The sequence below is a fragment of the Struthio camelus genome, chromosome 2 (assembly GCF_040807025.1).
Source record: "Struthio camelus isolate bStrCam1 chromosome 2, bStrCam1.hap1, whole genome shotgun sequence".
Taxonomy (NCBI): domain Eukaryota; kingdom Metazoa; phylum Chordata; class Aves; order Struthioniformes; family Struthionidae; genus Struthio; species Struthio camelus.
This window is the reverse complement of record NC_090943.1, coordinates 70,007,537-70,020,294: the sequence shown is the minus strand read 5'-3', so window position 1 is coordinate 70,020,294 and position 12,758 is coordinate 70,007,537. Positions and strand designations below refer to the sequence as shown.

The 12,758-nt window shown below is 39.2% G+C and overlaps 1 protein-coding gene across 9 annotated transcripts in view; it reads left to right on the top strand.

Moving 5' to 3' along the window:
* PTPN3 (protein tyrosine phosphatase non-receptor type 3) overlaps window positions 1-12,758 on the top strand; it is a 137,616-nt gene that overhangs the window by 22,068 nt on the left and 102,790 nt on the right. For all 9 annotated transcript variants that reach the window (XM_068936208.1, XM_068936207.1, XM_068936204.1 and 6 more), the window contains exon 2: window positions 11,258-11,412. Coding sequence is in view for 8 of the 9 variants with exons in the window: in XM_068936203.1 (XP_068792304.1) it covers window positions 11,258-11,412 (155 nt within the window). In the remaining variant the exon portion in view is untranslated. The remainder of the gene's footprint in view (window positions 1-11,257; window positions 11,413-12,758) is intronic.

Genomic DNA, 12,758 nt, shown 5'->3' with positions numbered 1-12,758 from the left:
GCAGTCTAGAAACTAAGTATGAGTATAGCAGAACTGTAAAATTTCTACTTCAAAAGTATGTTTTGGGTGCATGTGTTCTACATGTAAACTATTAGTGAAAGTTCTCAGATAATTGTTTTTCTGCTCCTCTTCACTGAATCTGTAATAGGAATGCTAAAATTTCTGTTTAATTATCACAGTTTTAACTGTCAGTAATGTTGATGTGGTAGAACTTATGACAGGTTCGTTCTCATTTGTCATACAATAATTTCATGAAATAGTTTATTGTCTACTAACAGCATAAGATCTTTTTGTATATAAATATCAGTACTGTCATGAACTTGATACTTGAGGTTTCAGAATATTTTAGTAGCTTCTTTTTATAAAAGTCAGTGGTGAGGGCTTATTTAGTTTTGAAAATTTGACGATATAAATTAGTGTACATATAAACTAATGGCATCAGTTGGTTACCTGAGCAGTGCAGATGTTGGTACAGCTTTGTGTTTCATTTTTTTTATCCATTGGCAGTTAGCTCTACAAAAACATACCCTAATATACTTCAGTGTGCCTAGAATAATTTATTAGAAATGTTGATAGTTGGGCACTAGAATGCTCAGCCTCCCTTTTAACTCGGCTTTTCTTGTTCTTCCAATCTTTATTGTTGTTAACAATAAATGCTCTGTTGAGGAAGCTAAACTTTGACTTTTAGTCGGCAGATTCTGATTTCAGTTCATGCAGTGCTGTTTGTAGCCCAAAAAGGCTTTATTTAGGAAATAAACTAGTGATGGATGTTGCATTTTCTTACGAGCAAGTTGTTTCTTTTATCCTGCGGTTATGTTTGAAGTAGGCTATAGAGGAAACCATAGAGTTCCTGAATTCTTCAGTTCACATGGTGCAGGAAATGGGGCAAGAAGCCATTGTTGCAGTGAACATATTGTTTTAAGTTTTTTTTTTGGTTAAAGATATTTAAAAAATAAACAAGGCAGATACTTTATAGAACTCTTATATGAGAATAAAAACTATTGAAAATTTGAAAGGAGAATTAGAAGGTCCAGTCCCAGTCTCATCTTTATTTTATGGTGTTTGAGTTGTATAGGGAGAAGTTCTCTGCTATTACTTCAGTTGCTTTTTCCTCCTGTTTTTGTTCCCTGACTCGTTCTGCATACAGTAGGTGTTATCTCTGTACTATAGCTAATCTTGTATCTGAGTTCTAACGGTAATCCTCTACACTGTGTAAGGTGATGCATTGGATCCAGCAATGATTTAATTGCACAGTTTAATTTTATGTACGTAGAATAGCATCAGTGAAGTTAATATGACCAGATTCACAAACTTTGAGCTTGAAGGGTTATTATACAGTCTAGTTTAATCCTTTGTAAATGGGACCAAAACATTTTCCTCAGAAGTTGGATTAAAGCATGTTTAAGAAAATTAGTACTGAAAGTGGTGGTCATTTTTTTTTTTTTCTCACCATAAGGTCTTCCAATATTTAATTACTGTTAGGATATCTAATTTCAAGATTAAATTTTCAGATATCCATTCTTGCTATTGAATGTTGTTGCTGAGAGGCTGTGATAATTTTTTTCCACATTTAAAGAATTTATTGGAAGTTCTTAAGCCACCTTGCAGTCTCCTCTTTGACTAAGTAATGTATCGAGCTCTTTAAGCTTTGTATCAATGGAAGTTTTCTACTGCTTTCTGCAGACCCTCTTTCCCTCTTCTAGGCTCTTGCTCCTGCTCCATCCTCTGCTCTAGCTTGCGTTGTTTCCAGGTAGTACTTGGTGACGAACAATATTAAAACATGTTTCCTTCAGTTATACCTTTTGACCAAATAATCTTTATCACTCTATAATAGCAGCCTGTCCTACTTCACTGCTAGCCGGTCTTTGAGTCCTTTTCAGTTTTAATAGCAAAGACTGTTCGTATACCTGAAGCTGTTCAGAGACTTTAAGATTTTGCTGGCAGAAGTCTGTAGATGGCAGGTAGTGAATAACTTTTGAAAAAAGGGGAGGGGAAGAGGAAGAAGAATCTCAGAAGTTTTAACTGGAGCATTTGTCTCTCAAACTTGTCTCAGAATATATGCAGAAGAAACATTTGACTTGTGCACTTTTTTTTTTTTTTTAGAATAATTTATTTAGTGCTGTTCTTCCATCACTGTAAGTGCAGCTTTCTGTAACTGACCCGATAGTAATGTATAATTAACAGTCTGAAGAGAGCAAAGCCTCTTTTGGTACACCTATACAGTATTTTGAGGGCCCTGAGTCTGTTATCAAGTTGTTCTCTGCTATCCTAGGCAGTGGGACTAAATTGTGGTCCGCAATCAAGACATGTGGTTGTACCCGGCAGCAGAGCTGCAGTAAGACTGGGTGGCTTAGTGTGCTGCACCACACACGTGCATTTACTCGCACTGCTTGCTTCACCTTCAGTTTGGTTTTGGCTTAGTGTGATCTTAGGGACATGGCAATTAAGTTCAATACCAGAATTAACTTGGACTTATTTCCTTCCCTGTCCCAGTCAATCTTTGGCATTCCTCTGTGGTTTTGCCGAATCCAGAGTTCAAAATACCTAGATTGCTCTTGAAAGACCTTTGCAGCATGAGTTTACCTGAGGTATGTTAGAATGCAAAGCTGAAATGAAGTGCAGAGAAGACTTGCAAAGCATATCATAAATCTCAGTGTTATATGCTAATTAAGCAGCTAACCTCTTACAGTGGTGTGGGGATTTTTCTAAATTTATGCAACTGAATATATTAGACTTTCTTCTTAGAGACAATGGCTGCTGAGCAGTAGGTAGGTAGGTTCCTGATTTCTAGATGTAGGAAGAATCCAGTTTGTCTACTTGCTTATTGGCCTTTCAAAGTAAATTAAAAGTTTGAGCTCTGATTCTGTGGAGATTAGCATAGGAAAGAGTATTCAAAATTACTTGTGGGTTGTTTTTTGTTTTTAAATCAAGGCTTTTTTTCCCCCCCTCTGGTAACTGCCTGTATTGAAACTAAAATGCTTTTAAGTGCATACTAAATAAGCAAATACAGATACCTCATATATGCAGTCTAGCCTGAAGGCTTATTTGTGGATGAACATAATTTCATAATGAAATAATGAAATTTCAGCTAGAGAGAGAGGTATCGTTATATTTCACAAGGAAAGAATCTTTTTTTCCCTTTAATCTGTTTTGCGTTACCTTTCATAAATATTTGGCTGGCAATATGTTCAAGAGTGTGAGTTAATATTGATATTCTTGTACCTATTTTTGAAGGTATACTTTCAAAACCATGTGCTTAAAACTTTATTTCTTAATGTACTCATTTTTCTGTAAAGAATGTCACTTTTACTGAAAAACTTAAGGCAGTAACTAGAATGGCTGAAACTTTGCTTCTGCAATTTTTGATAACAGCATATCATCTCAGAGTACTTTGCTACAATTAGTCATTATTTATGACAGCAAAATTTTGCTGTATTGGAATACATCACTGACGATAACCACCAGAAGCAAATATAAGAAAGCTGAATTTTTTTTAAAGTTAAATTTAGTTTTGGGATGAGAAGCTTATTATAATGATAGTGCTGTCTATCTTAGGAGTAACAGCTGGAAAACTTGTAGCTTCTGCTTTGGATATGGTGTGCGTTTATGCGCACACAAACTTTCAGTGTAGATACTGACTTTTTTTCCAGTTTCAGGTAAGAAAATATTGCGGCAACATGTCTTCCATTCTTTGTATTTCAGTTTGAAGGTATTTTTACACTATAGACTGCAATGCTCCATCATCTAAGGCTTCTGTAACTTGATATTTTATCTGCTCTGTATTTATTGTTAAATTGTTTTTTCAAGACATACGAAGTCTACTTCTAGCTTCCAAATTTTTATCTTATAGAAGTTACGAGCAATATGTGGCTGTTAACTTTTGTAAGGAAAAGTTTATGGAGAATAACCATAAACAAGGAGCAGATTATGACTTGCACACATTGCTCAAAATGAAGCTTACCTTTTGGTTGTTTCTTTAGCAGTGGCCTGTAATTTGCATGGAAGTTTATTAATGTTGTATTGTGACTAAAGGACTTACAGGACTTTCCTGTAAAATATTAGAGTTGAATTGTATATTAATGGTGAGACTTCCAGTAATTTTTGGAGAATGTACTAAAGAGGAAGCATTTTCTCTACAGAAGGTGTAAAAGGAAGCTAGTTTTCATAAGTGTTGAGTTAAACTTTTGTCTTCTATTCAATAAAGCTGGCTGGATAATTTTACCCTCATTGAGACGCATTGATGAAAGATATGGCTTTGGGGTGTGTGATTAATACTTAACTACATGGGAAGAAGAATCAAAACAGAGATTACTACAAAAAATTTAGGTTCTCTAGGGATTTTTTCTGATAAATTGGGAGGTTATTTTAGCCAGCAAATAAGGAAAACATGCCTAAGCGCACTTGTTGGTTGTATTAAACTGTAGACTGATGCAAAGGCACCTTTAATATATTACTTTGTATTCCTAGTCACTTTATTTTGTATCTCTTACATTTCACATCTACTTATTATTTTATTTAACTACATTACTGAAAGAACGTATGAGAGATGATAATTACTGTCTTTAGTACTACTCTTTTTTTCCCCTCATTGTCAGGTATATTGTCAGCTGAGGTAACAAAAGTAGGTGAGTAGTGCTATCCTTTTCATAAATGTAATTCCTATGGATTCTATAATGTTTACAGTTTTCAAGAGACCAACATGGAGCTAGAAATTTTCAGTCATATGAATATGAAAAAAAAAAACCTTGAAGAATCCTTAGAGTACAGTGGTCCCCTTCTAGAAAAAGCGTGAGTGCACACTATTGCAGGAGTAGAAATGTCCCTTTTTTACTTAATGAAATGATGGTAATAAATGACTTCTTAATTATTCATGGTTATATATGTGAGATTACATATAGCAAGTTCTCGAGTAGGTAAGCAGAAAAGCTGTTGATTTAATTCCTTGGTAGCACACATGTTAACGTTTCTTTACTGACAATTCCTAAGTGAGTCGTAAAGATGTGAAATGCTGGCATGGAAAAGGGCTTTTAAAAGTCAATCTTCAATACAAAAGATGAGGAAAATACGCTTGTGTTCTGCCTGACTGATGCTTAATGGTTGCAGAGGGCATGCATAACCAGTCTGGGTTAGAAATGTGTTTAATGTACTTGGAAAACATTAACTCCTTTCTGTAGTTGCATTTGTTGCTCCTGTAAGCTTATCGCATAATTTGATTATGGCATAGAATTCTGTGTGTGTTGTGTTATATTTTAGTGTGAAAATAATGGTGCATTTTTATTTTATTAAAACAACTTTCAACTTTCTGTATTTGAGATGCTCATTTTAAGAAAAGGGTAATAATTACCAAGCTAATCAGTAACTGATAATGTTCAACAAATTAGTCTGTCTAGTTTTTCTTTGCAAATTAACCTCCTGCCCAAAGCCACAGAGGGGAAAGCTGGGACTGGTCATGGTTGCTCAGGGCCGGAGGCTAATTGCTAGTGTTTAGAGCAGGCATCAAGTCTTGCCTGTGATCTCAGTGACCCTTTGTCTATCCCAAAAGCAGTTGCAATTGCAGATTGCTTTACGTGTTTTTCCAAGCACCATTTTGTATTACATTGGAGTTGATAAGCTAAGCCATTATAGCATTTTGATAATCTGGGCTTATTTTTATTTAAAATATAACTTTTAATATTTTATTTACACATTCTGTCTATGGAAGAAAGAGTAGAGAAGGTGCTAGAAACTCAGATGCTCCTCTCTTTTTATTCTCTTTCCCTTTTCACTTAGAATAGGGGTTCACATAGTTGTTTTGTTACAGAATCACAGAAGCGTTTAGGTTGGAAGGGACCTCTAGAGATCATCTAGTCCAACCTCCCTGCTCACGCAGGGTCCTCTAGAGCATATTGCCCAGGATCACATCCAGATGGGTTTTGAAAATCTCCAGGGAAGGAGACTCCACTACCTCTCTGGGCAACCTGTTCCAATGCTCTGTCACCCTCACAGTGAAGAAGTTTTTTCTCAGGTTTAGGTGGAACTTCCTGTGGTTCAGTGTGTGCCCGTTGCCTCTTGTCCTGTCGCTGGGCACCACGGAGAAGAGGCTGGCCTCATCCTCTTGACACTCCCCCTTCAGATACTTGTACACATTGATGAGATCCCCTCTCAGTCTTCTCTTCTCCAGGCTGAACAGGCCCAGCTCTTGCAGTCTTTCTTCCTAGGAGAGGTGCTCCAGCCCTTTAATCATCTTGGTAGCCCTCCGCTGGACTCTCTCCAGGAGTGCCATGTCTCTCTTGTACTGGGGAGCCCAGAACTGGACACAGGACTCCAGGTGAGGCCTCCCCAGGGCTGAGTAGAGGGGCAGCATCACCTCCCTCCACCTGCTGGCAACACTCTGCCTCATGCACCCCAGGAGACCAGTGGCCTTCTTGGCCACAAGGGCACACTGCTGCCTCATGGTTAACTTGTTGTCCACCAGCACTCCCAGGACCTTCTCTGCAGAGCTGCTTTCCAGCAGGTCAACCCCCAGCCCGTACTGGTGCCTGGGGTTATGCCTCCCGAGGTGCAGGAGCCTGCCCTTGCCTTTGTTGAACTTCATGAGGTTCCTCTCCGCCCAGCTCTCCAGCCTGGCCAGGTCCCTCTGAATGGCAGCACAGCCCTCTGGTGCGTCAGCCACTCCCCCCAGTTCAGTATCATCAGCGCACTTGCTGAGGGTGCACTCTGTGCCTTCCTCCAGGTCATTGATGACTACATTGAACAAGACTGGACCCAGGACTGACCCCTGGGGGACACCGCTAGCTACAGGCCTCCAACTTGACTCTGCGCCATTCACCACAACCCTCTGAGCTCGACCATCCAGCCAGTTCTCCATCCACCTCACTGTCCACTCATTTAGCCCACACTTCCTGAGCTTCCCTAGGAGGACGTGATGGGAGACACTGTCCAAAGCCTTGCTGAAGTCCAGGGAGACAACATCCACTGCTCTGCCCTCCTCTACCCAGCCAGTCACCCCATCAGAGAAGGCTATCCGATTGGTCAAGCATGATTTCCCCTTGGTGAATCCATGCTGACTACTCCTGATCACCTTCTTGTCCTCCAGATGCTTAGTGAAGACCTCCAGGAGGAGCTGTTCCATCACCTTTGCAGGGATGGAGGTGAGGTTGACAGGCCTGTAGTTTCCTGGCTCCTCCTTCTTGCCCTTTTGGAAGACTGGGGTGAAGTTGGCTTTCTTCCAGTCCTCAGGCCACCTCTCCTGATCTCCAGGCCCTTTCCAAGATGATGGAGAGTGGCCTAGCCATAACATCCACCAGCTCCCTCAGCACTCGTGGGTGCATCCCGTCGGGGCCCATGGATTTATGGATGTCAAGTTTGGACAAAAGATCTCTAACCTGATCCTCCTTCACCAAGGGAGAGTCTTCCTTTCTCCGGCCTTCCTCTCTTGTCCCCAGGGTCTGGAATTCCTCAGGACTGGCCTTAGCAGGAAAGACTGAAGCAAAGAAGGCATTCAGCAACTCTGCCTTCTCTGTATCCTTTGTGACCAGGGCACCCGCCCCATTCAGCAGCGGGCCCACGTTTTCCCTGGTCTTCCTTTTGCAATTGATGTATTTGAAGAAGGCCTTCTTGTTGTCCTTGACATCCCTTGCCAGATTGAATTCCGACTGGGCCTTAGCCTTCCTTGTCGCATCCCTGCGGACTCTGACAACGTCCCTGTATTCCTCCCAAGTGGCCTGTCCCCTTTTCCGCGTTCTGTGGACTTCCTTCTTCTGTTGGAGTTTTGCCAGCAGTTCCTTGCTCATCCATGCAGGTCTCCTGCCTGCTTTGCTGGACTTCTTCCTCAGAGGGATGCACCCATCTTGAGCCTGGAGGAGGTGATGCTTGAATATTGACCAGCTTTCTTGGACCCCTCTTCCTTCTAGGGCCCTACCCCATGAGATTCCTCCGAGCAGGTCCCTGAAGAGGCCCAAGTTAGCTCTCCTGAAGTCCAGCGTTGCAATCCTGCTCATTGCCCTGCTCCCTCCTTGTAGGATCCTCAACTCCACCATGTCATGGTCACTGCAGCCAAGGCTGCCCCCAACCTTCACATCTCCAACTAGACCTTCTTTGTTCGTTAGGACAAGGTCTAGCATTGCACCTCTCCTCGTTGGCGTCTCCACCACCTGAGTCAAGAAATTATCATCAGTCCTCTGCAGGAACCTTCTTGACTGTTTGTGCCTAGCTGTGCTCTCTTCCCAGCAGATGTCAGGGTGGTTGAAGTCTCCCATGAGACATAATTAGAGGCATAATGAGCGATGTGTTAAACTAGGACACACAAAATGACTTATGCTGATGCCTGTGCAATGTGACACCCATGAAGTAGCTCCTTTTAGCTCTTGTGCAGAGTAACATCGAAAGGGGTGTAGCTGGGAACCGGAGAGGATGGCCTGCAAAAACCATAGGGGACCATAATCGGCAAATTAAGCCTAGCTATACCAAATCTACCTCCAGGTATGGGATAGGCTATCCAGATGACTTGTTAGACTTTCAATAGAGAGGGGCTTTCTTATGAAATGAGCCTGGAATTACTTGTGCTGCTATGGACAGTTGGTTTAAAAACAAAAAATCAGTAATTGTTTATAAAGGGTTATTTTTTTCACAGTTAAACAGCCTTGTTTGCCTTGATAGCAAGCATGTATATGTGGAAATATAAGAAAAACACATATGTTACTTTCATTTGGCCAATTTTGTCTAATAATGGTATTAATAAATGCTGTTTTATTGGCTCCTATATTGAAAGTTTAAACAAGGGATTAACAAGATTTAGCCATCTTGTAGCACTTGAAAAACCTCATTTAATAATACTCTATTTGAGACTGGTTAGGGTTAGATGACAAAATTCTCACTGGTTCTGCAGGCGTGGCTCATCCTGTGACATACCCTGTCCTTGGAGTGCAGGGGCCGAGAAAGTATTCTGCTTTCTCCCAACAGACAGGAGCAGAGACTCTTGTGGTAATTGCTCTGAAGCCCAGTTAACATGAAAGAGGAGTAAACCATACTTTAAAAAAAAAAAAAAAAGACTGAAGTTTAAGATAAGAAGTATTGGGGACAGCAGATGGGAAATCTGTTTGACTCTCTTGTTCATATTCATGAACTTTCCTGAGAGTGGATGAGCCTGTAAGCTCTAGGGAATGGTGCCCTTCATAATGCAGACTGAACCCAGAAAGCCAGAGTGCGACAGACTGTCCTCTGCTAGCTGGCAAAACTTTGAATCCAGCTAGCAAAATGTTTTTCTCATCTAGGGAGTGACCCACAGTGAATAATAATTTTCTGCTTCTGCCTGTCAGTAGACTAATGGATAGATGTCTTTCTGCAAGTGAAAAGTTGTTGTTTCTGATCTCTGATGAGGGAGGGCAAAAAGGGGAGAAAAAATTACATGGGGTAATTCATGTTTTCACATAGCTTTTGGTGGGGGGAAAAGACAAGCACAGTGCCGAATAACTATACAGCTTAAAAAATAGCTGCTGGAAAATTGGAAATTGCTAGAATGAAGGTTTCACGTACAATATTAATGCATCTTCACCTTTCTAGATGCTCTGCTAGATAACTGCATTTTTCTTCCACGAGAACCCTTTCCAAATAAGAATGAATATTTTCTAATTTAAAAAAAAAAATTACCATGCTGTTATTAAACATAGATTGTTTAGATCCACGCAATAGGAGTGCCTAGTGGTTTATATGGAACAGTTGTTAATGATTCAACTAAAGATGACCTCTTCTTTTGTCTCAAAAAAAAAGGGGTGGGGGGAGGAGAGGTGCTGTATTTGGGAAAGAATTAAAGGAAAACACTACTGATCTCCCCGGAGAAAAATGCAACCTGCTGGTGAAGTAAACGAGTCTAGGCAATTTAACTACAGTCTTGACTTTAGAAAAAATAAAATAGCAACCTATGAATTGCTTGGCAGAACAAATACATGAGAGTCCCTGTTGAATACTTTGGATGTCTGAATTGTTTTCAATTTCTTTTCTGTGAGAAGGGAGCTGTTTTTTAGCTGGTTCTAAGTACAGATTATAAGTTAAGCGAAAATGGATTGTTGTACTGCTTTGCCATTGGTACCTCATGGAATTTTGTATCTCATGGCTTTTGGCGCATTTCAGGTTTTGCTTTTTATAGTGATGCTTGAGTAGATTTGATAATTCAGAATTTGAGTGTAAGTAGTTTTATTCTAAAATGTTTGATTTCTTTAGCTGCTAACGAAGAAAAGCACTCCTCCGTTTTGAGGCAGACAGAGAAATAGGACTATTTTGGAGTCTCCCTCTGACATTGGTCCTGTCTAATGTGGCCAGCTGCTTAGGGAGGATTCATACTATACAAGTGTCTTTGTAGCTAGCCTCTAATAAATGAGGTATGATTGGGTAGTTAACCCGGAAAACTATCCTCCTTTTTGCTTGCCAGCTGCCTTTATATGTTGTAATGTTAATTGGTAAACTACTCTATTGAAGAGAGGCTTTTCTGAGTCTTTGTGGAAATGTTTGCAGGCTTGACTGTGTTTAATTCATCTCTTCAGTTAAGGGGTAGTATTTTCCTTTTACCTTTGTGAAAAGCATGGGTTTCAGAGTCATAGTTATTCCTAAAGATTTTTTTTTTTAAAAATTCATGAAACCAGAAACTTATACCATAAGAACATCCCAGAGAAAGGGAAATGTAATTTTTAGTGTATTGTAGGTTGCAAAATTGTGACAAACTTTTTAACCTTAATCCAGTTTGCCTTTCATATGCTATATGTATTCTTGTAACAAAATGCTATTTAGCAGAAAGTAATACGCATTAACGCAAAACTGTTTGTTTAGCGATTTGGAGGAGACAAAAAGCTTCACTGTCATGAAAATTGTGTGATAAATATAGAAATATGAATTATAGGGATACTATAAATGTGTGACGGACTTATTAGTTATTATAAAAGCTTTTCCTAGCATTGAATTTCTAGTGTATAATAAGTGTTTAGGTTCTTTTCTGATTTAAATTAAGGTAAAGGCCTATGCGTAACCTAAATGTAAGTTGAAGTGGTTTAGCTGTGACTGCATTAAGCTGGTAACATTTGGAGCATGAAAGCCCCTCTGTAGGCATGTATGCTGTTCTCTGCAAGTTATTAATTTTAGAGTTTGTTCTTTTATAAAAGTTACTTTTATTACTCTACATATTTGGGTGTAATGAGGCCTTCATGTTGGTGTGGGCTTCTCTGAGAAGTATTGACGAGTCTTTAGTGAATTATAACAACTTCTGTTAAATGTGATTTTTGTTTTATAGGTTATTCAGCAATAGTTATGAACTCCCGCTTACGAGCCTTAGGTGGAAGGATAAATAATATACGAGCATCAGAACTACCAAAAGAGAAAACTCGATCAGAGATAATCTGTAATGTCCACTTTTTGGATGGCTCGGTACAAAGCTTCAAAGTCAATGTAAGTTCTGAAAACCTTTTTTCTTTTTTTCTTTTTTAAACGTATAAATTTGTTTGAAAGCTGACGATATGTGGGATCCTGAGGCATGGGTTTCCCGTAAGATATTGAAGATATAGCTTTGCCATTACAAATTGCAGAATTATTGGTTATGAAGTGAGTTTGTTAAGTGATGTTTAAATTTTCTCTAATGTCAACTGACTGAGGTGACATAAAGTCATGCCATGCAGGTTGTGGCTGGAGAAGGGTCTCCTAGGGGATATGGGAACCAGACAGAGGTCGGATCTGATGATCGTTATCAGCTATGAATAAGCAGTTCATATTTAAAAGGGACTTCCAAATTCAGGTGTACCCCTTCTTTCTTCTCATCAAAGGATTGGTAAGGCTGAAAGGAGCAGGCCTTGTAAATTACTGTAGCAATGTCAATACATACTTTCTCAAATACAAAGATGATGCAGATAATGCAGATGCCATGGCTTAAAGGGGATGGGTCTATCGATCAGTCTTTTATACTTAAATGTAGAGTAAGTTGGAAACTTTGGACTGGCTTGTACCATAGTGTGTATATGTTGTTGTGTGTGTGGTTGTTTTGTTTTGTTTTTCTCTCTCCCTAGAATACCTGTATTGGTAGAAGCCCTGGTGTAATGTAAATAGCTTTTTTCTTAATCTTCAGTTCTGATTAAAAGCATTAGTTACTTTTCTTTTTAGATGAAAAGAAAGGAAGTATTTTCTCAATCAGTTTTCAGTGTAGTTGTCTGACTGTGCAGGAAATCTGACTGTGAATGAATTTAGGTATACTAGTGTGTATTTGTGTATGTGATACTTCCTTTATCCAGTTTACGCAGTTTGAGAATTAAGAGTTTTTCTGAGAAAGCTTTGTTAGGTATCTGAAGAAAAGCTGAGAACGCTCCTGTATCCACTTCCAGGTTGTAGAAAACTTTCCAGTAGGAGATTCAAAGCTTCACCTGAAAACTTGGCTTTGCTAAGTATTATTACAGTTCTCCTTTACTGACTGGTTTTGTTATTTCTGAACTTCCTCTTGGATATTTGTTGAGAGAAATTTTATTTGCTAGGCAAACATATGTTAGTCCACTAATTATTTTCAGTCTAATATATATAGAATTACAATATAATATTTTAGTGTGTATGTTTATGCATATTTAAAAATACTGAATGAAATGAAGCTGCTGCTTACCCAAGTAATTTCACATTCTGTCAAAGCAGTAAATATTACAGACTCTTATGTGTCCCTTTTTGAAACCCGTTATGATAGAGATAGGATAGGTTTTCCTGCTTTTAGGCGCACTTAAATCAGTTGTTAGCTATTATTTCCCTTGAAAAAGAATTTT